Source organism: Takifugu flavidus, chromosome 17 (assembly GCF_003711565.1).
Source record: "Takifugu flavidus isolate HTHZ2018 chromosome 17, ASM371156v2, whole genome shotgun sequence".
NCBI classification, from domain to species: domain Eukaryota; kingdom Metazoa; phylum Chordata; class Actinopteri; order Tetraodontiformes; family Tetraodontidae; genus Takifugu; species Takifugu flavidus.
Genome location: NC_079536.1, coordinates 8672215 through 8696931, shown reverse-complemented (window position 1 = coordinate 8696931; position 24717 = coordinate 8672215). Strand labels below are relative to the sequence as shown.

The following is a 24717-nucleotide window of genomic DNA, read 5'->3' as shown; positions in this document are numbered from 1 at the left end:
TAAACTGTCCACTGTCCCTCAACTTTATGGGTCTTTAACCTTCTCTCTCTATTTTTCATACCTTGGACCTATAGATTGTACAAAGCTAATGCTAACAAGCGCATGCGTATCCATGTGCCAGTATGTGCCTTTTTAACAGCGCTGCTCAGAGCGTTCAGCTATTTTTATTGGACTTTTTTCATAAATAAAGTAGAGCAGCGTTGGAGAAGGAACAAATTTTCTTAATTCAGCTGCAGTTTGCAGAGTGAGAATGTATCTACCCAAATCACAACTCCTCTTAGTGTATTCATGATATCTTTGAACATGAGCATGCCGTTTTTTTAAAAATAAATCTGTTTGAGGTAATAATTGGGCCATCACGATTGTCCCTCAGACCATAATTACGTTCATTCATCAAGCAAAACCTTCTGCTTTAAAAAGAGATTTCAAGGATTTATTTTCATTCTGATTTGTATGAATTTATCTACCTGATATCATGGAGCGACATAAGATCTTTGAGCATAAAGATTTACTTATTGAGCTGGCTGTGAGACAAAAACCATAAAGCTATGCACAGAAATGTGCCCTATTTTAAACGATTTTGATTGACCCACCTGACATCCCGAACATGATTAAGTTGACTTTATTATTGTCGGTGTCAGAAATCACTTCTGTTGAGGCAGCAACAGTATCTAATCTTTATATTTGAAACATATAGTTGTAAAATGAATGCAAAATCAGAGGTAACTGTACATTACAGTACAGTAGAATGCAATAAGAGTGAGACAGGAGCGTGATGATCCCTTTGGACTTTAAACTCATCACCAGAATCATTTAGATCCAAATCATGAAACACTAAAGTGGTGCTGCAGCAGTTTGTCTGGACTTTGTGTCTGCCCTTTAGTCCCTCTGCTGAACAACCTCCACTGGGGACCCTTCTCTTCTGTTCTAAAGCTGCTTACGATGCATTTTACTCACATAGAAATTACCTTGTTGCATTTCTTTGTAAAAGTCATGGGCGGTCTCCATATGGCGGCACTGTGAAATTCCCAGGAATTTTGCTGAAGTGTTCCGGAGGGTCCGGCGCTTCCTACGCTCACCACCTCCCTCTGTCTGCAGCTGTAAACACCTTTGGATCTCTCAGCCCTCATTGACACCAGTCACAAGAGAGTTCAGGGGCGGGAAAAAGCCCATTAAATATTAACGATGTTAAGCTGCTGTCACAATTTCACACAACAAACACACTCAGACAGCTCGCCTTCTTTCTGCTCGTTTATTCCATATGTTGTTTTCAGCGGAGGTGACGACACGACACCCAGGAGCCTCTTTTTCTCCTCTCCTTTTCATTACTGGCAGATTATCAGAGATTGAGGTCTGCTCTGTGACGCGTGATGATGTTAAATATTAATGTCTGGGAATGATTACCGTGTAAGACGGGGAAAGGCAGGAAGTGCGAAGCAGGCGACACACTCATTCATCAACGGGGCCCCCAAACAGAATCTAAATTCCTCCCTGTGATTTTAACCTTGGTACCTTGAGAAAAGCGCATTAGGGGGAAGGCGGAGACTGGAATGGATAGGGAGAGACAGGGAGAGATGGAGCAAGGACAGCGAGAAAGATGAGGCGACACTCATAAGCAGAGAAAGAGAGAGATAAATGCAGACATGGAGGAATTGTAAAAGAAAAGGTAGGAAGTGTTCAGCTGACCAGCCAGCCTGACCCATGTGACAGCCTGATGGATGTGCAGAAAGCTCTTATCATATTTATTCAAGGTCTGGCAGTCACTCAAGGGCCATTCCGCATAAATAAACAAGAGTGGGGGCGGCGGGGTGGCAGCTACCTCTCCTCTTCTCCCATGGTGTCATTTCCTCCTCAAGTATCTCTACCTCCACCCTGTTATTTATTTAGCTGACCTGAAGAGAGGTCCATTACCTGCCTATTATCTTCCCCAATCACATCATGATATATAATGTTCCGGGGAAGCGGGACTATTTTTCTTTCAACTGCTGTTCAAATAAAGATTGTCTAAGAAAGGCTGAGGGAAATTATATACTCCACTCCTGAATGAGATTCGCATACTGAGCCCGGTGGGGCTTTAGTCTAGCATTTCCCTTTCCTGCGATACAGCTGGAAGAAAGAGTCGCCGTTATTGCCCTTTTACTCCTTCAGCTGCCGCTTCTTTATCCTTTCCTGTCAGCTCTCCCGTCCTTTCTCTCTTCGCTGTCCTCTCCTTTATGAATCGACCCTCGATCATGACCTTTTCGTGACCCGCTTGTTCGCTCGCCAACACCTTTGGCAAGTGGGCCGTCATGAATACGCCCTTGACCTGTGTGTGCGGGAAGATAAACACTCAGGATGAGACTCAGGAGGTTCATCAGAGCATCCTTTTGGATGAACGAAAAGCAATAGATCTGGCAAAATGAAGGAGCTGGAAAGACCCTTAGAATTTGCTCCCCATTTCCTCAAAAATAAGATGTTTCTTATTATAAGAAGACTTTTGGATAACTGGCTTACCCACAAAAAAACTAAATGCTTGGAATTACAATTTCCAAACCTCATATGTGGTTAAAAAACAATATGATGGGAATTTGAAAGTTCATATACAAACACTAACTTTAACTAACGTTCATTCATATATAAATGCTACCTCAGTTAAAGGCTTTACCTTTTAGAATTCTGGGTAAAAAAAGGAACATTCCTTTGTGATTAAATTCACAGTTGAGAAAGGAAAGATAGCTCATCTCAGTTTTTTGTAATAGAATAAATGTCATAAAGTTTTCATCCGTCCATCTTGCAGGAGTATCAGTCTTGCAACACCCTCCCCTGCCCCGACCTGAAGAAGACCACGCCCTGGACCCCCTGGACACCCGTTAACATCTCCGACAATGGCGGCCATTACGAGCAGCGCTTCCGCTATACTTGCAAGGCTCGCATCCCCGACCCGAGTCTGCTGGAGGTGGGAAGGCAGCGGATCGAGATGCGTTACTGCTCAAGTGACGGGTCCACGGGCTGCTCCACAGACGGTGAGTCCATCAGCGTTTCTCATCTCTGGCCCAAGTTTAACATCCTAATCAGCATCACATGACCTCTCCCGTGTTTATGTTTCCCTCTTTATCAGCTGATGTGAGCGCAAGATCTGTAAATGAGCTTCCAATCCTCAAAGCCAATCAAACAGCACACAACTTGTTTTCTGCCCCAGCGATGCAGCAAAAGCTCACGCCAGCTTCTTATCCATCAGTTCATCTCTTCCTACCGCAAACCTTCAGCGCCACCGCTGAATGCTAAAAGTGTTTGTACAAGCTGGCTGCTAATTGAGAACTTGTTTATGATGTTGAGTGGAAGCGTTCGTGTCAGAGAAGAGACTGGCAGGGTGGCACAGCAGACGTAGGAGGCTGAGTCACGGCTTTAATTTTAGCAGGCTTGTAGGTAGTTTACGGCTACTGCTTTGAGTATATCTGAGGGTGGTCCGCCATGAACACGCCACCTGCTGCTTTAATGAAATGGGGTTAGCCCTAAAGTCCGTCATCAGCGGGGTTCCCTTTTCTACGACTCTCTTCACTTCTGATAATTAATCGACCTCTTTATACCAGAGTATGTTCTTCTCACACACTCAAACAAATGCTAAAATGGTTTTGAATTAATTTATTTGCACACTTTCACTTTGTGAACTCAATTGTCTCCTATATATAGTCACAAAGATTAGGCATGTCAAACAGTAACCGCAGCGTGTTAAGGTGTAAATTATGTAGCAGCACAAGATGGAACAGTTCCCCAAAATAGATACTTCATTATCAACCCAGTGTCTACTTCATGAATTAAACTGTGTTTAATGATTTTTATATGCAAATCTTCCAGTGTAAACAAGTAAAATGGAAAGGATAATATTTACAATTTTTTAAATGTTAAACCCATGTGCAGCACTAACATAAAAGATTAAAAATAGGCTGCAGGCACAGAAGTAAAAATAGCCTTTAAAGCTACAATGTAGCGTTAGCTGATGGTAGCAAAATGTGAAAGCCGAGTAGTATCAGAGATCCCGTTCTAATGTCTTTATCTAATAGTTCAGAGCAATCATCTATATTCAAAGCAAATATGTGGTCGCTGTGCAGCTACATTGATTGTTCACATGGAAGCATCACTGTGATTCACTCCTCGAGGGGTTCAAGGTCATAACTGCCAGAAAAAGGAGATGGACTCCACTCATCCATGTTTTCGTCTCTGCCATTCTTAAATGTGATTCATCTGGAGAGGTGTGTGTGGGGGGGCTGAGCCCCTCAGAGAGCGTTTAGCATTCCTTAAAGGAAACTGCCATTGCAGAATAATTACTGTCACAGAGCTGGGGTATATTGATGTTGCCACCAGGGTAAATATCCCTGTGTGAAGGAGGGAAGTGCCCAAAAGAATGGCGCGTCACCCAATAAAGATTTACTATTTGCATCTGGGGACTGAATTTCGATTATGACTGCACACACGCTCACACACTCATCTTTTTGGTTAAAGAATTTATATAACGGGTCGTTATAGGAACAGGAGTCGCTAAAAAAATTGTATTTGATCCAAAAAAGCTCTCAATCCAACATTTGCTGCTTTCCTTTAGTTCCTGGTGCAACAGAGGGACCCAGGTGCAGGTTCTGGAGATAAAGCCAGAGTGTTTCACTAACATTTTTCCCCCAAAGTCCTCCAAGCATATGAAGCAGACACGCGTGAACAATGAAAGCAGTTCCAGCTCAGGCAAACGAATCAATCTGCCCGAATCCATCCACAAAGCCAAAAAAAAGGCAAAAAGTTTCAGAAGAGGACAGACTCGAGGAGAAGGTGTGAAGGTAAACCACATGCAATAGTAGAATTTGCTGCCATGGCTCTCCAGATTATCACAGAGAGACATCTCATCTTAAATAGAATGCCAGCCTGTTTGTAGCTCTGAGCATCAGAGCCATCAGATAATACTGACATTTGACAATCTGAGTTTCACCGTCATTTATGCACACCTGGGACTCTCGTCTGTGAGGGAGAGATAGGCTGATTTAACCCGGCGTCCTGTCCCCATTGCTGATATTTCAGAGACATTCCTCCTCCATCTGGAACTGCGTGTTTAAGCCAAACGTAATGAGAAATAGATGAATATACGATTCAGGCGGGCCCTGATGAGGATCTTCAATAACATACTGACTTGCTTTAAATCATTGATCAGGAATAAATGATAGCACAAAGTTAATTAGTTGAAGCCCTCTTCAATTCTTTTGTAAGCCCATTTTCACCTTTGAACATATTTTACATCTTTGACTGATAACTAAATACTATTTTCATAATTACCCTATAGACATGTATATTTAATCACATATTTCCAAATGTAATTCATAAAACAGAGCTTCACGGACCATTTTTCTCTATTTTGTCATTAAATAATGCAACATGTCTTTATGTTGTAATCATCCATTTGTTAAAATTTATGTTTAATTTACATATTTATTCTATTTGTCCGGTCTCGGGGTTTTTAAATTTAGCTTCTTGGGTCAAAAGACGTGACGCCCTCTTTTTCTAAATGTTGTGAATGAAGCATGGACGAAGCTTCCATTCCTCAGTCACCCATGATGCACCTGCGTTGCTCCATTTTCTTACCTTTCCTTCATAGCTCGCTCTGATTTGCTTTCTGGCTATAAATAAATTGTACCAAGCTTTTCGGCGGAGCCCAACCGTGACCTCTCTTCCTTCCGAGCGGATCTAAGAGGTGGAATGAGCTTTCACACCAAAGAGACCCGACTGAGGAAAATGGCGGAGAATACAACAGTGTTACTCGTGTGAGGCTTGGAAGTTCATCAGGCCTGATAGTTGGTCATAAAATAGCCATAAAATAAGCTCCTTAAGTTTGGATTGTAGGACTCATTGCTACTGTAGCACGTTATGAATGAAGGGGCATGTTAATAGTTGCAGTCCACATTAGAGCAGATTAAAATAAACTTTTTGCCTGATGCCCTCTTGCTCTTATTTCCGTAGTGCCCATCAGACTTCTTAACATGAGCCAGCCTGCAAACAGCTGCTGTTAGGACTCAATCCAACTATCTGTGTGTCAATCATCCTCAAATGCAAAAACCTCTGTACACTGCACAAACCAACAGGTTCCTATAAAGCCATATGTCCATAGAAATAATATCCTTCCATTTATGGCACGTTAACCTGTCAGTCGGTAGTTTTGGTGATTTAGCAGTGTTGTTTTTCATCTCTGCAAGGCTTTGAAATTGTTACCTTCTATTTGTAGCCCCATTAAACAGACGCAAAGGTGAAAGGATGCATTAAGAGATGTTGCCGCATAAGGTCTCCAGTCGCTGATGTTGTCAGACCTGAGTGAGTGACTGATGGCTTCATTCTTCCAAGGTGTGAGGAGCCAGATGCCATTCTCCTCAGCTGATTTGACATCAAGGCTGGTGTCTTTTTGGCTTTGGAAATGATAAATATTTTTTTTGCTGCACAAATGTTAGGCATCGACAAGGCGGTGCCACTGGACTATTCTGATGAATGAAAACCACGGCAGTGTCCTTAGAGTCCTGGCTTTTTCTCTTACATCAACATGCTCTTTCCCTATGCTAAATTTAGCAAAACTAATATATACATGCTAGTAAGATGTTGTTAATGCTGAGAATACATTACAGAATCCCAGAGCCTGACCCCCAAACAAGCCTGAGGAAGGGGACAACTTGCTTTTAACAAAACCTGACGCAGGGCCAGGCTCATATTGAGGTGGAACCTTCCGTCTGACAGTCAGCTGTGTAAAGAGAACAAGAGAGAAGGAGAAAGGCACAAAACTACAGCAGACAAAAGGTGTTAATGACATCAAACGCTGACCGAGAGGAGGGAAGTGGAGAAGAGCAGAGCGTGGGGTTGTTAGGGGTAAAAATAGACTCATCTCAGTTTAAGTACAGAAGATGATGGAGGTGGAAAGACACTGGTGCTCATGTGAAAACCACTTAAAAGGAAAAAGAAAAGTTCTTAATTCCCCAAACTTTCTTGTCGTGGCTTTATTTGTATGTCTTCCACGTCCTCTGAATCTACTGTATTCTGTCCTTTAGACTGGACTGTGCAGCGCTATAATGCTCCCTGTACGTCTGGTTAGAAAGAAAGATACACGTTGGACAAATTTTACCTTGTAGTCACAAATGAAAATCCGAGCTATTGGAAAGAGAATGACATTGGGCCTTGACAATTGCACCTTCCAACAAAGATGAACAACTCTGCTTTCACATATTCAGAGTTAACTGTGGACTATTCACCTGTCTTCTTAAACCCCCCCCCCCCCCTCAATTTTCTGTGGGAACTTTGTGATGTTTACATGTTGTAATTACTTTCACCACAGCTGGAAGCGGGTAGGAGAGAAATCCTGGCTGGCTTGTGGACCTGGAAGACTGGTCTGGACACCCCTGGTATAAACACAGGCGACATCGATGCACAGCCTGTTTTGCATGATGGCTCAACTATCTGTGTTGCAGACATGCCTCCATGGTCTGTTGGACTAGTGTTCCCCACCTGGCTGAGGCTTGCATCTTTTGGAGTACAGCAAACAATATTTGCTAAAGATAAAGAACACACCAGAGTCTATTGGAAAAAAAACAACCCTTAATCAATGATCCATGGTGGCTGGAACAACCTACCTTCCTGAGCCCAACTTCATCCCCAACAAACTGCATGAATTCCACCAAGAAACATGGGCAGTGGGGGGATGCGCGACCAAAGCTGCTGGGTAAAATGCAGACAGGAAGGTGTTGTCATGGTAAACAACCCAGGCGGATGCATTACTGAAACTGTGGCAGATTGAAGCGCTGTGCCGCTTATGCTGCCTTTGTGCAGCAACAATTTCCCACAGTGAAATCTTTAAAATCAACCTGCCGACTTGACTGTGAACTCACCATATTTGGACTTGCAACTCGACAGTTGTGCACAGTCAGTCTTTAATGGAAAGAACATTCTTTTGGAGGAAAGTGGAAATTCATGCCCGCTTCACTGATTGCGGGCAATTCCACTGTTGTTGGAGTTGACCTGGTTTGTAAACCACAGTCACAATAAATCCACATTTTTCCAAATAACATTTCATAAGTTCAAGGTTTCATTTACCTTGCTGCGCCTGGAGGCTCCTGCGTTAATCCGCACATTTAGCCTCCTTCATTTTCTTGTCAAAGTTATTAGTAGTGTTATTGCCGTTTGGGGCATTGGCAAACACTTTAGATGCTTTTTTGATGGTGCAGTCAAAGTTAAATTGCCAGAAAGAGGCTGAAACCTTGATCACGTTTCACACTCCGGAAATCAAATGCACAAACACGTAGGCGCACACACACACACACACGTGCAGACATTGTGAAAACAATAAGTAGCTTTTAAAGGTTGATGCCCACCATCTTGCAGAAACTCTGCACGTCAGCTGTTGGCAGTGATGGAAGCAGAGTGTGATTTAAAGTTAATGATGAAGAAATTACCGTGAACTTCTACTGCATGTTTTCAACAACATAAATGGTTTCAATGCATGCAAAGAACACAAATACACACTTTGAACAACATCTTACAGCTTCTGTGCTTCTGCACTCAGTTGTGCACGTTGTGCTGCTGATGGCCGTTGCACAATCTTTACAAGCTTTTAGCTGCTTCATCCTCAAGGATGCCTGTTTTCCTGGTCAAGAATCACTCAGCACACCTGAGGTCTAGTGTCGTGCAGTTGCCTTCCTGAGCAGGGCTTGTTCCGACAGGCTTTTTTTAAGAGGCAATAATGCCTTAAAAGGGGTCGCATAGACACAGTGAATGAAGAGGTGTGGGTTGTTCCTCAGGGAGCCGTTGTTGAGCAGTTGGCTGGAGTAATGAGGAGTAAATGTGCAGTTGTGAAATCAGGCCAGTTTTAAAGGAGTGTTTTTTCCCCTCCTCTTGGTGTGGTCTGGTGTTACTCCTGTGTGAAAATCACTCACGACTGTTCATTTTTTGCCCCACCTCCTAATTTCTTATATCTGTTTGTCTCGAAGGAAATTGCCCTCCCCCCTTGCCCATTACCGTAGACACCCACCCAGTGCTGCCGCTACTCATCTTTTTACTGCTTCCCATCTTGTCGTTTTCTCACGATTGCACAGAATTTCATGTCTCTGTAGACCTCCAGACTCCCATTTTATTTCACACATGTGTGGTTCTTTCTCTCCTCTCACAGGAGTTCTTAACATTGTTTATAGTGTGTTTTGCCTTTGAGCAGGGTGTAAGGTTGAGCAGCGGTAGGGAGGAGGAACACGTGTCCTAGTTTCTTGCGTGGTTGTTGCGTTGCGTCCCTCTAGTTTCTCCTCAGGAAAGCGAGCATTCGTTTGCTGTTCTTTGGCAGATCAATACTTCCATGCTGCCGTGTGAAAGCGTGAGCTCTCCTACTTCCACACAGCATGGAGAGCAGCTCTCATGAAGCAGCATCAACAATATACCCAGGATATGAGGTCAATCTGGGGTCAACGCCTGACCGGTCAACGTGAGTCAAGTCCATGACTGAAATGGACATTAATGCTGTTAAACAGATGAAAACAGGCCTTTTCACTCCGCTTTGCATTTCTGTGTCTCCGGGAAGACATCGACGGTGTCGAATTAAATAAGCGAAGGCGGGAGAAAGGCGCGCTGCTTTTCTGAAAAAAACCACCAGGAGATTTGAAACCGCCGGCAGCAATTCGAAGGGAGCTCACAGAACAACATTATCAGACAGAAATGTTCCGGCTGCAGAGGAAGAATAAGCTGCAGCCTGTATGAACAGAGGATGAGATCATCCATCACGGCATTGGAATAGGAAATGGTTCTTATTGCTGTATTGTTTACAATACAACTGACGCACGTGTGAACTGTCACCCCTTCGGCTCCAGCAGCGCTGTGTTTTTCATCATTCCCACTCTTAATTGCAGGAATAACACTCATTATCTTTCACCACACCACACTATCAGAATATTTTGATGCTCTTGTGTGTGAATATTAAATACGGGTGCACAGAAGGGGGGGTTATTACCTTAATATTGAGCATCTACCGTACCACAATCAGTTGATTTGCTACATTAGCACAGTTCCACCACCTCCAGAGGAGAACAGGAGTCTGGCCCCTCTGGATCACAGCAACAGGTGGAAGCATCCATATCCCTGCCTGCTCAGAATCAGCTTAGGGGGGTGGTCGATGAGCCCATTCACGTTGGGGTTGAGATGGCCTGTGCATCAGAAAGGTTGTCCCTAGTTATGAGGAGGTCAAGCATTTGGCAAAAGCAGCAGCGTCACAGATCTGTCAGTGAAAAGAGCACGCTGACAAAACATGTGGGGGGGTGGCAAAGTTAACCTTTGGGGAGGAAAGATTGGGGGGGGGGGATTGTGTTCTATTGGGAGTGATGAGGGGCTAAGTGAAGACACTGAAGGGGAAATCAGGAAGGAAGAGAGGAGCAAAACGAGCCAACCAGACGTGATTATGCGAAGACAGCAGTGATTGCTATCGCAAAAAGTAGAATATAGTTCAGTTGTTGCAAAAGAAGCGCTCGGATGGTGGCTGTAATTTCACTGGGAATGATTATTAGATATTAGTTCAGACTTTTCATTGAAAAAGACCAAAAGCTCTGTCTCTCCCCCTCGTTCTGCTTATTTCTGTTGATGAATGCGCGCTGTAATTATAGTTTAATAAAAACCTCTGTCTCATATTTCAATAGGACTCACCTGTTCGAGTCATTCCAGATGGAAGTACACAGATTAGTCAGAGGGCGCGTCTGAGAGGGCGCGTCTGCCAATTGATGGGACACACTTGGTTCCAGTGATCCATCTGCAGAAGCAGGAAAAGGAGGCCGGAAAGAATTTAGAGATGGATTAGGTTCACGCTGATGATGTCTGATGCCACGGCTGTGCCACCGCTGCAGCTTATACTACAATATGCTGCAAGAATTACATGTTGGCTGCCTCCTCTTTCATTTCTCTTTGTCAATGTGCTCTGAGCAACACGCTTACATCCATGCTGGGCAATTTTAAAGAGGTAGTTTATAACATGTCAAGTCTTTTTCCTGGGCTGTTAAACCAGATGCTTCTCTCTAAAATAACATTAGTGGCAGAACATGTTGCAACAACGTTCCACTACAGTGACAAACCAACCCTATACAGCTGTATATTTAAACAATAATGGTGCTCAAGCTTGTGCACAAAGTTTCTCAAAAATGAAAAAAAACTTGTTGAAAAGCTCTTGTGATCCATTAAAAGCATCCTCTGCAATAATATAGCTTTATTTAAATGTCAATGTGACTCAATTAAAGGACCAATTTGTTTAAATTTAAGACAATGTATTAACTGTCTTCTTAATTGTGACATTTGGTTTTAAAAGCAATGGCATATTGCCAACTTGCAGGTATTACATCACAATTATTAGGTGACTAAACTTTGTTCCACTGCCGAAGAGTCTCTGTAATGGACTGACTGGGTGTTTCACAATTCAATTTGAATAGAATTTGTAGAATGCTGTGCTGCAAGAATAACGGTATTTAAAAAAAATAATGCCCACAAATGATGAGAGCGCTCCTTGAACATTAATAAGCTGAAGTGAAACACTAACACTTCAGAAACGAGAGCTGCTTTTCACGCGCTGCCCTCAAAACAAATGCACATAATTCAGCTCAACTTTTTTTATACAGCATCCCTGGGAGGAGAGAAATGCACTGATATGACACTGTACCCTGGAAGTATTGACAACACTGTCACCCTGTCAACACTCTTCCCACACAGGAGACGTTCTCCGCCTCGGTAGGATCTCCGGGAACACCATGAACGGAGGCTGGTCGTCCTGGACCTCCTGGTCGCAGTGCAGCAGGGACTGCAGCCGGGGGATCCGCAGCCGCAAGAGAACCTGCACCAACCCAGAGCCCAAGTACGGGGGTCAGACCTGTCAGGGGCTGGCACAGGAATACCAGGAGTGCAACATCACTCCCTGTCCTGGTAAGAAACCCACTCCTGTAGACATTTAGTCCTGTTTTTACTCTTTGTGCGCCGTAAATGCCACCCTTGTTTTTCTTTGTATAATGGGCATAAAAACACAATCCCTAAGTGACGTGATCACATCAGAAGGCACAACACAAATCAGCTGCAGATAAGCGGTGTGACTAAGACCTTAATTTGCACCAAGAATCAGGGACGAATCCCTGCGATACTGAAGTGTGTAATCACATCGTGGGGTAATTACGCTGTCAGCCATAGGAGGCCGTATTCGGCTGTTAAAAGCCTCCAGACAATGTGTTTCTTTAGACTTTAGAAAGAAGATACTGGAGTTTCTCTAATGAGCCAAACGTGACAGGGGAAATGAGCTGTCTGGGTGGAAATTTGAGGTTTAGCTTGATGCACCTGTACCCAGAAAAACCTGTCACACAGTTGTCACTCAAGCACCTTGGATGGAGTAGATCACTGGCACTCCAACACAAAACCATGAACGCGCGTCGTCATCTCTCAGGATGAGTGCGAGCAGCCGAGTGAGCGAGCATCGATATTTTCTTGACAGGCTGCTAATTCACTCGGTGAAGCCATTGGGCTCCCAGCAGCTCAAGCACGGCCGCTAATAGGGAAGGTAGTTATCAGCTCCGGGGAAGACTTTGGACGGCTGTCGGAGCATCAAATCTGTTTTATTCAATAGCAGAAGGCTGATTCAGTGCACTTTAACATCTCCGTGCTACCGTAAGATATGCTTTAAACCTGATCTGTCCAAGCACACAGGAACTGTAGCGCATTCTTAGAAGTTTATTTAAAAGTTTATTCCCTCAAGGAGCAAGCTTAGCCAAGCATCAGCAACAAGGAATGCTAATGCTTGCTCAATTGAGGTCCTCGGGATTGAGAGCAATCACTTTGAGGGAGGCCAACTGCAGGAGAGGGAGGAGCTGGAGTGTTTTAGAGGTACTGGAGCTCCGTGAAGGAGGGAGAATGTGCTGTGTCTTCCAGTCTATTTTTTCCCCACCAGCCTGTGCTGGAAATGAGATGATCCGTCATCGAGGGCCAAGAATCGACTCGCGTGTCAGTCTGTGATAGAGAAATTACACCGAGATGACAAAAACCACTGGCAACTTCAATTACCTGTGCTGCGCTGCTAGCCATCATCTGGTCTTTAAAAGCAATTTTCAAGCGGTTCTGGGGGAAAAAGAGGAACTTCACTCCCCAGGGAAAGGTTTTATTCAATTGATTGACCAGAATGACATATTCTTACTACCTGATACGTGTCCAATTGTGGCGCCCAGTTTACGGCACCTTGTTTTTTCATCTCTCCCTTGACTCATTTGTACCTTCTGTTTTTGCTGTCATGAACTTTTCAGGCCTTTGAATGTTGATTTTAACTCACAGCATGCTGTGAAACTTTACTGTATTTATCTTTATCCATCAGGGGGAGTCGAGTTCAGACAGGGGTCAGACAGGAAGAGCTGAGCAGATTTTAGCTTCCTGCTTATTTTTAAATCACAGTTAAAATATCCTGGGAGTGATTTCTACAGCAGTACGCTGATGATATACCCTTGTTTTACAGTATTAGCACAAAATAATTCTCTAATGTTTGCTTTAGTGGACGGCAGCTGGTCTTGCTGGTCTTCATGGTCCAAGTGCTCTGTGACCTGCGGAGGAGGACACTACATGAGGACGCGAACCTGCAGCAACCCTCCTCCAGCGTATGGAGGAGACATCTGCTTGGGCCTTCACACTGAAGAGGCTCTGTGTAATACACAGCCCTGTCCAGGTATACACACACACGCACACACACACAGATAAGCAGCCCGGGGTTCCAGCACGGCCACCAATCCATCACAGGTTCATTGCTTATTTTCTTTAGTTCCTCAGAGGGCAGTCATGCATGACTGATGCACAACCGAGGTCACACAGAGACTGACACATGAATATGGACACAAACACATACACACACACAAAAACACACACAAACAAAAAACACACACAGGGCAGTAAGATGTCCTGTGATCACCCTCTCCAGAGAGTTGGTCCAGCTGGTCAGGGTGGTCACACTGTGACTCCAACGGGGCCCAGATGCGTGTGCGCCACTGCGACGTCCTGTTTCCCACTGGAAACCAGTGCTTGGGCAACAACAGCGAGACAAGGCCTTGCACCCCCCATTCTAATTTTATACCTGGTGAGTGCATGCACACACGCACATACTTGTGTTCCTGTCCTTGTGAGAACAACAGATCTGATGTTTTTTGTTTTTTGCAACAATGAAGATTATAAAAAAAGGTTTTGACATTTCAAAATTGGCAGAGGTATTCATTAATTTACATAAATTAGCACCCAACCGGTACAGCAGAATGCTTAATCCCTTTTGTTCTGATCACTCGCAAGTACAAGAACACACACACTCTCTAGCTCTCTCTCTCTCTCTCTTTCTCCTATGAATGCACAAATACACACAAAGTCTGAGTCATTCACGCACGAGTGAATGCACTCGTTCTGCGTCATACACCACCATATGCCCATGGCACTAACTCATTTTCAAGAATCCTGTGATAATGAAATATGTTATTGGGCCCTCTGAGGGACACTTCCTGGGTCAAAGGTCAGGTTCACTGTCAGGGCAGCACTTTTAAGAAGTGGAAGAAATTAGAGTATTGTTCAAGGACTCCTGAGTGCAGCAGGCGATTACACGGGGGTGTGAATGGAGGTGCGACACTTAAGGGCTCTCTCTGCTCATTTGAACTTTCCTGCTGCTATATTAGTTTTGTTATGAGAGCAAGAGTCGAGCAGGCCACCCGTGTCAAAAGCACTTAGACCAGCAGTTTTACTTTTTTAAAAAGTGCCAAGGAGGTGGGAGAAAGAGCTCCAGGTTGTGCCTGGAAAATCTGTATTTTTATTTATTGTCTCTTTTATCCCTGTTCAGCGAAAGCAAGTGTTCTATTATTGTAGTAATTACCTTGTAATTAAATCAGATACTAATGATTACACTAAAAATCAACCTGCATATTGAATTATTGGATCATTGCCAATAATTTCTTTTAATGAGAGATTTTAATAGTATATTCTAGAATTTATATTGTTAGCCTAGCCTCCATAAATAATCTGAAGAATTTCTAATTAATATAAATGCTAATGCACATTACAAGATAATGAGATGATATTTTTAGTAACATACTGTTTAATACCCACAACTAATCTACATTTATTGTGTTATTATACGTTATACAGGAGCTGCTTGTGCAGTCAATACAATGAAAAATCAACTGTAGGGGTTTTATCATATTTTTACTAGGAAAGATTTATGGGCCCTCCAGGGCAACCCACCTGCCAGGGCTGCTAAAAGACCCATTTCGACCACATTCTGTTACAGTGTCAACGGACTTCTGTCCGGATGACACAGATTTAAAACTTTGATGCTAATTTTAAACGTTAATCACACATTGTACAGTCCTAATTAAATCAGACAAGGGAAACATGTTGCATGTTTGCTAATTTGCAAAGAGCTTGAGAGAGCAGGGGCTATATATTTTCAAGCTCTCTCCCCAGCGATTTCAGAACTGAAGAAGCCTTCTGGATAGAAGGCGAAACATCTTCAAGAGAAGAAACCCAGTCCAGTTGACATAGAAAACTACCTTGGATCTTGCGCAAACATCTTGCGTATATTCTGTCTCTTTCACACACAAACACACACACACACACACACATCCTTGCACTGCTATCTTTGTAAAAACTCTCATAGACATGATGCTGTTACGAGAAGGGGTTGAACAGGACCCGAACGCAGGCCAGGACACAATGGTGGAGTGGTCAAACAGCTTGATTTACAGGGGGGGAGCACATAAAGAACACGAGGGCATCCCTCCAGGACTGCATGGCAACCAAGGAACAGACGCGGCCCTCCAGGGCGCAGGAAACAGCGGCGGCCCTCCCAGGGCGCAGGGGACAGGAACGGCCCTCCCAGGGCACAGGGAACAAACGCAGCCCTCCAGGGCACAGGGAACAAACGCAGCCCTCCAGGGCACAGGGAACAAACACGGCCCTCCAGGGCACAGGGAACAAACGCGGCCCACCCGGGCAACGGGAGCAGGAGCGGCCCTCCAGGGGACACGGAGCAGGAGCGGCCCTCCAGGGAACACGGAGCAGGAGCGGCCCTCCAGGGCCACGGAAACATCAGGGAACCAAAGCAGTCCTCCAGGACTGCCAGTGTCTGCCCTTCCCAGGTCTACCAGTGAGTCCTCCACCACCAGCATTCCTCCTGGACTGCAGAGAACTCAGGAGTCTGGCGCGGCACACTCGCCGGCCCAGCAAACGGCATGAAGACCTCGAACGCGCCCAAGAGACACTAAAGGCAGAAACAATCCTCCAGGACCGCCGGCGTCTGCCCTCCCCAGGTCTACCGGTGAGTCCTCACCCAGAAGCAGTTCCCCTGGACTGCAGAGAACTCAGGAGTCCGGCGCGGCACGCTCGCCGGTCCAGCAAACGGCATGAAGACCCCGAACGTGCCCAAGAGACACGGAAGGCAGAAGCAGTCCCCTCGACTGCAGGTCCTGGACTGCAGGAACCTCAACACACGACAACACCCTGGCACTGACAGGCAGGCACAACCTGCCCAAACAGGCAGCAAGATGCAAACTGCCCACAGGCGCGCCCGCCCACAGTGCCAGCCGCCACCAACCGCGCTCCACTCTACCCCCTGCAGGACAACGACCGACACAACCCAGAAACCCCAACAGATGCCTTACCTATCTCCCAACTCTAACCCTCCCAAGTAGCCACGTAACCGTATCCTTAACCGGAAGCCAGTTCTAACCTCAACCTTAAACCATGTCCTACCCCTCAAACAGTCCTTGAGGACAAGCCAAAATGTCCTCATTATTTTACTGGAATGACTATTTTGGTACTCAATATGTAGCAATTACAAGTACGTGCACATTCACACACCTGCTGTCACCAGAATTACTGATATATTACTGATGTCAATAAATCTCTCTCTGAAAGAAAGGTTATGTTTTTCAGACAGTATCACTTTAACCACTATAAGAAGAGTTCTGATTTATTGTTAATTAATTATCAATTTGTCGACATTATAAAGTCTTTGTTGTAAAATAAATATGGAAAGTTATCTGGATGAAGTAGTGGAGATTTAATAGTACTTTAAAGCTTTGCACCTTATAATCCATCCCCTTTAATGGGAAAGGTACATCATTAGGATTCATTAGCAGTGTCATGTACTGCATTTCACCTAATGAGAGCTGCTTTCATGGGCCGCTGGAGGCGCCACAGTCTTGATGAGGTCGCGCTGCTTCTTTTTAAATACACATCTGCTCCCGCGGTTTTGTCCTGCTACATTCAGCACACGGACGGGCTTGTTTGTGTTCTGATCCGACCTCTGCTGTCTCTGCTTCTTTGTCAGAAGTCTCCATTGCACGTTCAAGCCAAGACGACAGGCGCTGCGGAGGTAATTAGTGTGTGTGTGTGTGCGTGCGTGCGTGGGTGCGTGCGTGCGTGTGTGTTTACTATATCTTGAGCAGCAGTGAGGACATGGTTGGAGGGTTAGTTGGGATAGTTATGGAGCTGGGTAATGTATTATGTAGATGAAAGTCCTCATAAACATAGAGGTACAATAATGTGTAAGTGAGCGAGAGAGAGAATACATTACAGTCAGTTCTGTTCTTAGCCGAGGCAGATCAAAAAGTGTTCCATGGCTCTGTGCTAAGCTGGAAAAGGCTGCATGTAGGAAATTTTTCCGCTATTCCCGAAACTTCTGGGGGTTGAGGAGGGTGACAAAGATCAGTTTTTTGTGGTCTTGAAATCTGGCAAATAATATTGTCCAGAATCCTGCCGTGGAGTTGGCGGTAGTGTGCACGAGGATCTTGTGCTGGACCTCTTTGTGCACTCGGAGCGCCCGCGGTGCGTTCAGTAGCCTCATAGATTTCCTCGTATCGGCTCCTCTCTCGCTCAATGGCTTTGACAGTAAATCTGCAACCAAATCCATTTCTTCTCCTACTTCAGCCATTGTGGGTTGACAAAACAGCTATTAAATCAACACAACAATATTTTTGCTTGTGCAGCTCGCTACAGATGCAGTTTGCTAGCTCTGGCTAGTACACTCTCTGACTATCCAATCAAAGCGTGTGAATACGCTGATGTTTCCGTACGCCTGCTAGAGGGCCTTGGTGTCGCCAACTCAAAATCTGATTGGTTGAAGCAACAGTTTGATCAACATTTATTTTATGCTACAGGGCCCGCAGAACTGATTGTGAAGGCCTCCAGGCAGATTTCTTTGACCCTGGCAACAAATAGTGGCTGAAATGTAATTGGTTAAATGCTTAAATATGAAAATACACATCTGGAAGCAGCACAACCAGGGGGCTAGCAATGAAAGAAAGCGGACAGACCATTTGGAATTATTTATTACGTATTCATGGACAAAATATAATTAACATCAGTCTGTGATTCAGATATTTTTAGGCCAGCAGAGAAGGCCTTGCAGGCCCTGACGGCCCACCACTGTTTAGCACCATCTACCTACACCCGCTATGATATGCTAATGCCAAAAAGGCCCGAGGCTTTGTGTAGCTTTGTGTACACTGAGATTCCCACATCTGTGGTTGGAGGAAGTCTTAGAGGGAGTTTTGCAGCTTTCAGAAGATGCTCTGAGCAAACAAACAAACCGCTGTTCCCTCCTATTATTTTACAGATAAATAAGAGCAGCAGAGGACTGCTCTGATGACGAAAGAGTGCATTGCCTGGGCCTGACAGCACACTTATTTCTCAGTAGATTCAAACCGAAGTCTTTGGAAAATGACATTTCAGTGGGTTTTTGTGCATTAATGATACTGTTGCTGATGCTGCGGTGCAAAAAAAAAATACAGTAAAGAGGATTATTACGCTTTCATTTCAGGCTGGCAGCAGTTGTAAATAAAGGTGGGGAATAAATTTTGTTCCAAGAAAGAGGCGTTTAACTTTAATCCAGTACCTGAGGACTGCAGGGTTACATTGAAGAAGAAGAAAGCTTTAATTGTTAATATACAATTCAATTGTGCAACGAAATTAAGAAGGAAGATTGAGGGTCAATCAATGGCTCAGGGTGGGACAAAAGAAGTTACAAAAACAACCAAACCCTAATCACAGTAAACACATACATTTTCTGTTTTGTGCTAGATGATAGTTATTCTCTAATGTGCTGGAGAAAAGTCATAAAAAAAGTTATTCTTTGTATTTTCTACTCTTTTGATTGTAATACCAATAACAATTACTTCCGGGATGTGATTGTAGCAATGAGGACATAATTTTAGAGCAATTCAAAGAAGTATCTGTTCTTTTATCATAAAATTACATAAACGTCCCTCCTCTTCCCCTAGACTTCAACCTGTTCCACATGATCGCTGTTGGCCTCAGCAGCTCCATCCTGGGCTGCCTGGTCACTCTGCTCATCTACTCGTACTGCCAGCGCTACCAGCAGCAGGCGCACGAAGCCACCGTCATCCACCCGATCTCCGCGGCGCCACTCAACACCAGTATCACCAACCACATCAACAAGCTGGACAAGTACGACTCGGTGGAAGCCATCAAGGTCCGTGTGCACACTCACAGTCAGCAGCTTCCCAGCAGCCTTTTCACAGTCTGAGTTAGCTTCTTCCGTCTTTGTGTCCTGTATCGTACACTGTTCATGTAGTGATGCAATTAGTTATCAATGCTCAAAAAGGTTAATCAGCAGTGACGCCGCACCTCTCGACAGCTTCAGTGCACCACAATAGCATTGTTAACTGGAGCTGATCGGAGCTAATTGCAGCGTTCATCAGCTTTCATCACACAAACAGCCATTTGTTCATTGATACATCAGGCCACACTGAACTAATGCGTCTCCACGGCTACTAGGTTTATTGAAACCAAGCTCTGAATTTCAGCATATTACAAAATTAGCCATCTAAGTTCTTTAAACTGTCCAACTATGGTCATTTGTTTTATGCAGTTGAACAAACAATGTGGTTTTTCTCCACCGTGCCAACTCCATGTTAGAATCATCTTTCAATAATACCCTTTAAAATTGTTTCCAGTATTGATAAAACAACTAGCAAAGGCCCAGTTTTGTTGGGTTTCTTTTTTTTTAGTTTTGGTTCGAAGTTAATTTAAAATAATGACAAATGACAAATGTTAACCAAAGGTTACCGGTCGAAAGCTACATAGCCAGAAGCTAATGTTGTTAATGAGGACTGTTCTTAACATTAGACAGTAGCTGATTTTAACATCTTGTGCCAGGTGTTAATAATCAACAGTTTGTCTCTTCTTCCTCCTCTTCTTGTCCTTCCTCTGTGTCTCCATTGTGTTCTCGGACATCTTCAAAACTGCTACGTATATAAACTTGTGTTACAGAGGCACTTTTCCCATAAACAGACAGACATAATGTGTCCTGCAGATGTAATTTCACTGTGAATCGAAGGTGTGAGGAGTGTTAAACTATCGTGCAATTAGAACATAATTCAGTTACTGCTGTTGCACATAGAGGTGGGAATGACTTCTGTAACCTGATGTGACCAAACAGGAAGAGCCGCCTGCCAAACGATTGCAGCATCTCAACACTCGAGTGTGTAGAACAATAATCTGCATCTCATGTGCTCCTGCGTGAGCAATGATGAACACTTGAAGTTTTAAAATTGGAATCATTACTGTTAGAGAACATATGCTGGTTTAGCTTTCAGCATTTTAGCTTGACTCACACTCCTATGTCTGCATTAGGGTGCAGCCTTACAGTCTTTCATGTTTCCAGGCTTCCTGTTGAAGGCTAAGTTTAGCCTGAGAGTGTCTCTGAGGATGACTCTTGCCCCTTCCTCTCCCCCCTGCAGCCAGACGTGTCCGTACTTTTGCCGCTTGACGACCCCGCCATGCACCAGCCTCTCTCCGCTAACATGGGGGTGTCCATGCGAGGCCTGGAGATTTTCTACTAACCACTGACCTCTGACCTCGACAACACCCCGCTTCTTAACCCCCCGCCCGTCCCCAACAGCCTCTTTCGACCCAACCGACACTACTTCCTCCTTCCCACTGTGCTCTGCCCTCCCACTTCCTGTGGCACTTCCTGTGTGTGGCAGGTTGGAGTTAAAAACTCTCAATATTTCTTGCTCTTACTTCCTCTCCATCATGACATCCTCCTCCGTCCCCCTTCCCAGCTTGTAAGAAGAAAGCGTATTCCTTATTTTTTCAACAAACGCCTCCATTTGCATGTTTTCTTTCTACATTTGTCTTTCTTGTTTTGTCCTGTTTTGACTTGGTGTGATGTTTTCAGTCAACAACTGATTAGTGGTGTGATGATACGCTATATCCGTTATTCCATAATTGAAATAATTGATGTGTGGAAGGGTTTTAGACACTGCATATCAAATATTACAGATGTTTTGCCACTGCCAAGCCCATGATATCAGTCCACGATGTATTGTTGCACCTCTAATTATGATGCTGTTTCCATGTGCTCCTCTGTTACCTCTCTATCACCGACGCCGCTTCATTATTTAGGCAAATTCTGTTTACCGCGCTCACAGATCTGCAATCAGTCTTCATCCAATTAAAAAAGCTTGAGGCGAGAATGGAGGATTCTAACAAGCTACATACTACAGCTGTTTAAAGGCAGCCACGAGGCCACCTGCAGCGACGCGCCACCTCCATCAGGGGAATGGCGGAGCGTTGATTACGATTCCTTTGCCGCAAGAGACACAGAATTGAAGAGATGCTAAATACAGTACATGATTTTTTTTCTGCTCCCTAGTTGTTTCAGTCGGAAACATTCATCGATGGCAAATGTAGCATCCTCTTGCGTTCAATTACAGCGCCCCAAGGGGCTTCCGACACAGCCTGCTTCCAACAGACAGGATATGAACATCCATTTGCCAAATTGCTGATGCTGTATTGAGCAGCCGCATCAGAGGTTCGTTCTATGTTTACTACTTCACACAGAGAGAAAGACAATGCCCCCTTGACTCTTGCTAACCGTTCAACAGAAGAGACCCTCTCTTGATCGATTTTTATGGCCTAGCTTGTCCTAGAGGACCAACAATTTGAGGGCCATAAAAACTGCTGATGCCGGGTATTAAGGATGACAGAGGTGGACATACGGGCACGCAGCAAAATAATTCAGCCTTGTGGTGGCTTATCATTTTTTCCCACCCCCCACCCACTCGGCCTGTTTGCAAATGCTTTGACCTTGCTTGGCAAAATATATGCCTCATGCGCCGAGCGACCTCCCATTGATTGGTGTCGCTACTTTTCCTTTCTTCCTTGTTTAAGCTGGATGGTTTTGTTTTTTGCTTTGCCATTCGGGTCCACTGATCATTTCACTCGTACTGACGCCTGTCCCTCTCTCCATACGTCTCACTAACAGGCTTTCAACAAAAACAACCTGATCCTGGAGGAAAGAAACAAGTACTTCAACCCCCAGCTCTCCGGAAAGACCTACACCAACGCATACTTCACTGACCTCAACACTTACGATGATTATTAACCCTAACAGCAGGTCAGAGAGGACACCACCCATGTCGCCCACATCTCGTTGTGTTTTGTTTCGTTATTCTTGACACCATGCGTGGGATCCTCCCACCCTGACACTCTACGGCAGCTGGAACGTAAACAGTGACGCGCGCAGTTGCCATTGGAGGGGAACACTCGCGTTCTCTCAGGTGCCTTGGGGTACACTTGGAAATCTTTTCTGTGACTTTCACCCAGAAACTCATGACTGGAATTTTTCCAACGTGGACCAAAAGAGGGTTAAAAAAAAATTCAAGACGCAAACTCAGAGAGACTGTGGGAAATATGATCTCTTTTAACTTTCCTGTGATACGCCTGTATTTGTAATGACGGGGAATAACCACAAATTGGCTTTGCATGTCTTCATCTGTTGTGTTTTTGGTCTTCTTTTTGCATGGTTGATGGCATTCCAGGGTTCAGGGGTGTACGTGCAGCACCTGCGTTGCATCAGGTTACGATTTGGGAACTATGAATTTAAAAAAACAAGAAAGATAACAGCGGATCGCTTTCATCTTTACCCCCCTAGTCCTCAAATCATGATGTAGATAGCTGAAACCTACATTGTGTCAATTTTAGTTCAATTCATTTCTGTTTCAACCTCAGTTTTTTCCCACACTTTAATTAGTACATATGGATTTGTAAAGGTTTTTTATTTTGAAGTTTATGTCTGTATTTTTGTTTTTATTTTTATGCATTTTTTCAGCTGTCTCAAGTGTATGAAGAGTTTTGAAAAGAAACCTGCCGTAGTTCATGTGCATAATCAGTAGGATCCAAATCAACCTGCAACCTGAGTTTAGCTGTGCTCATTGTAATTTTTCTATTTTTTGTAACAACAGAAAAAGACTTTTGATAGTGGTCCCTGTTTTGTCAGCCTTCTAAGTTGTGTTTGTGAGAGCGAGCTTGGAGTGCTAACCGTACAGTGTACTAAAATAATGAAATCCCTTCACGATTCAGATGTTTCTAACTTCTGACTAACTCCTCCTTTTACATATTTGCTTGTGTTTACCGTGCATAAATTAAAAATTGCTTCGTACAACAGAGCTGCATTTTTTTTCCCTCTCTTGGAATTTTTCTGAACTTGTTTTTTTTAAATTTAATTGAAAATTTGTGCCCTCAAAACAACAAACTGACTTCAGTTGAAAATTAAATAACAGGACTCTTTGATTCTTCAGTATCTGATTTGGAAATCCCGAGAGCACTGTCTTAAGTCACAACCCTTGTCTGTGTGATGCCAATGTTCCCTATCAACCTTCAACCCGACGCCCCATCTGTGTGCAGAGGGTAATGGAAGGGGTGCTATTAATCACCACGCTGTTGGGTCGGCTGGGGGTGTGAGGAGCTGTCCCATGTAAGAGCCCGGCACCACCAGGCAACAGAATCAATCTCTCTTAGCCTGAGTTCATGCACGCACCTGAGACAGCGAGGCAGTACTGGCTCTGCTGCTGGATCGGCACATGCACGTGATTCAGACATGCACGGTGGATGCTAATTTGCAAATGAAGCCTCAATATTCTTTTTTCAGATTTAATTTTCAGACGTAGATATTGTAAAAATTTTGATTCACATTGACCGTATTGTAATGGAGGAATCATTAGCTGATGCATACAAAGTGCACCCACCCTACACACACACACACACACTAAAATTGGCAGAGGACCCAAGCTTTCTCCAGCATTTTTATCGCTGCAAAATTTGTCAGCAACCTGAGCTTTGCAGCGTTGGGTCAGTCATGTGGCATTCCACCCTGACAACAGGGCAGACAAGAATAAATGAAGCTCTCAAAGTGGCATTTAGGGAGCACGAAAGGTCACAGCTAAAGGTCAAGCGAGCAGGACTTGCTCCTGTCAGAAGGGGTAAGCGGCTGAGTGCTGCCATTTATAGAGAAATCAAAGTATCAGTTTTCCATGTTGTTTATGGGAGAATGTCCAGTTGAGACAAGCTCAGTCACTTGGACTGGCTTAGGCTAGTCCCTGTGGAGAACCGTAAACTGGAACCTTCATGGTACTGAGGATTAATCCCAGGTAGTTACTTTCTACAGTATGTGTAGTTACCATATTCTGTCCATGCTTGGTTCCTCCAAGGACTCAGTTTGCTTCTCACAGTCCAAAACCTGCACATGGGCTTGATTGGAGACTTATAGCCCAGTTTAATGTTTGCAGCCTGTGAAAAGGCTGATTTCATCCTCAGGGGACCTTCATTTTTCAATTACCGGTACATTGTTGAGCCTGTTAGCATGACCGCATGCTCATTTAAGCCAGAAAGAGGACTTGTAAAGCATCG

At 44.3% G+C, this 24717-nt stretch overlaps 1 protein-coding gene across 14 annotated transcripts in view; it reads left to right on the top strand.

The window, feature by feature from the left end:
- sema5a (sema domain, seven thrombospondin repeats (type 1 and type 1-like), transmembrane domain (TM) and short cytoplasmic domain, (semaphorin) 5A) overlaps nucleotides 1-23475 on the top strand; it is a 91560-nt gene extending 68085 nt beyond the window's left edge. For 6 of the 14 annotated variants that reach the window (XM_057012815.1, XM_057012819.1, XM_057012813.1 and 3 more), the window contains 7 exons: nucleotides 2777-3002; nucleotides 11716-11925; nucleotides 13526-13696; nucleotides 13946-14101; nucleotides 17333-17377; nucleotides 19284-19495; nucleotides 22295-23475. In XM_057012815.1, the coding sequence (XP_056868795.1) occupies nucleotides 2777-3002; nucleotides 11716-11925; nucleotides 13526-13696; nucleotides 13946-14101; nucleotides 17333-17377; nucleotides 19284-19495; nucleotides 22295-22414 (1140 nt within the window). In that variant the 3' untranslated portion in view covers nucleotides 22415-23475. Of the gene's footprint in view, nucleotides 1-2776; nucleotides 3003-11715; nucleotides 11926-13525; nucleotides 13697-13945; nucleotides 14102-17332; nucleotides 17378-19283; nucleotides 19496-20689; nucleotides 21093-22294 lie in introns of those variants that run through there. The other 8 variants (XR_008946831.1, XR_008946829.1, XR_008946830.1 and 5 more) reach the window with 8 other exon arrangements.
- The last annotated feature ends 1242 nt before the right edge of the window (nucleotides 23476-24717 follow it).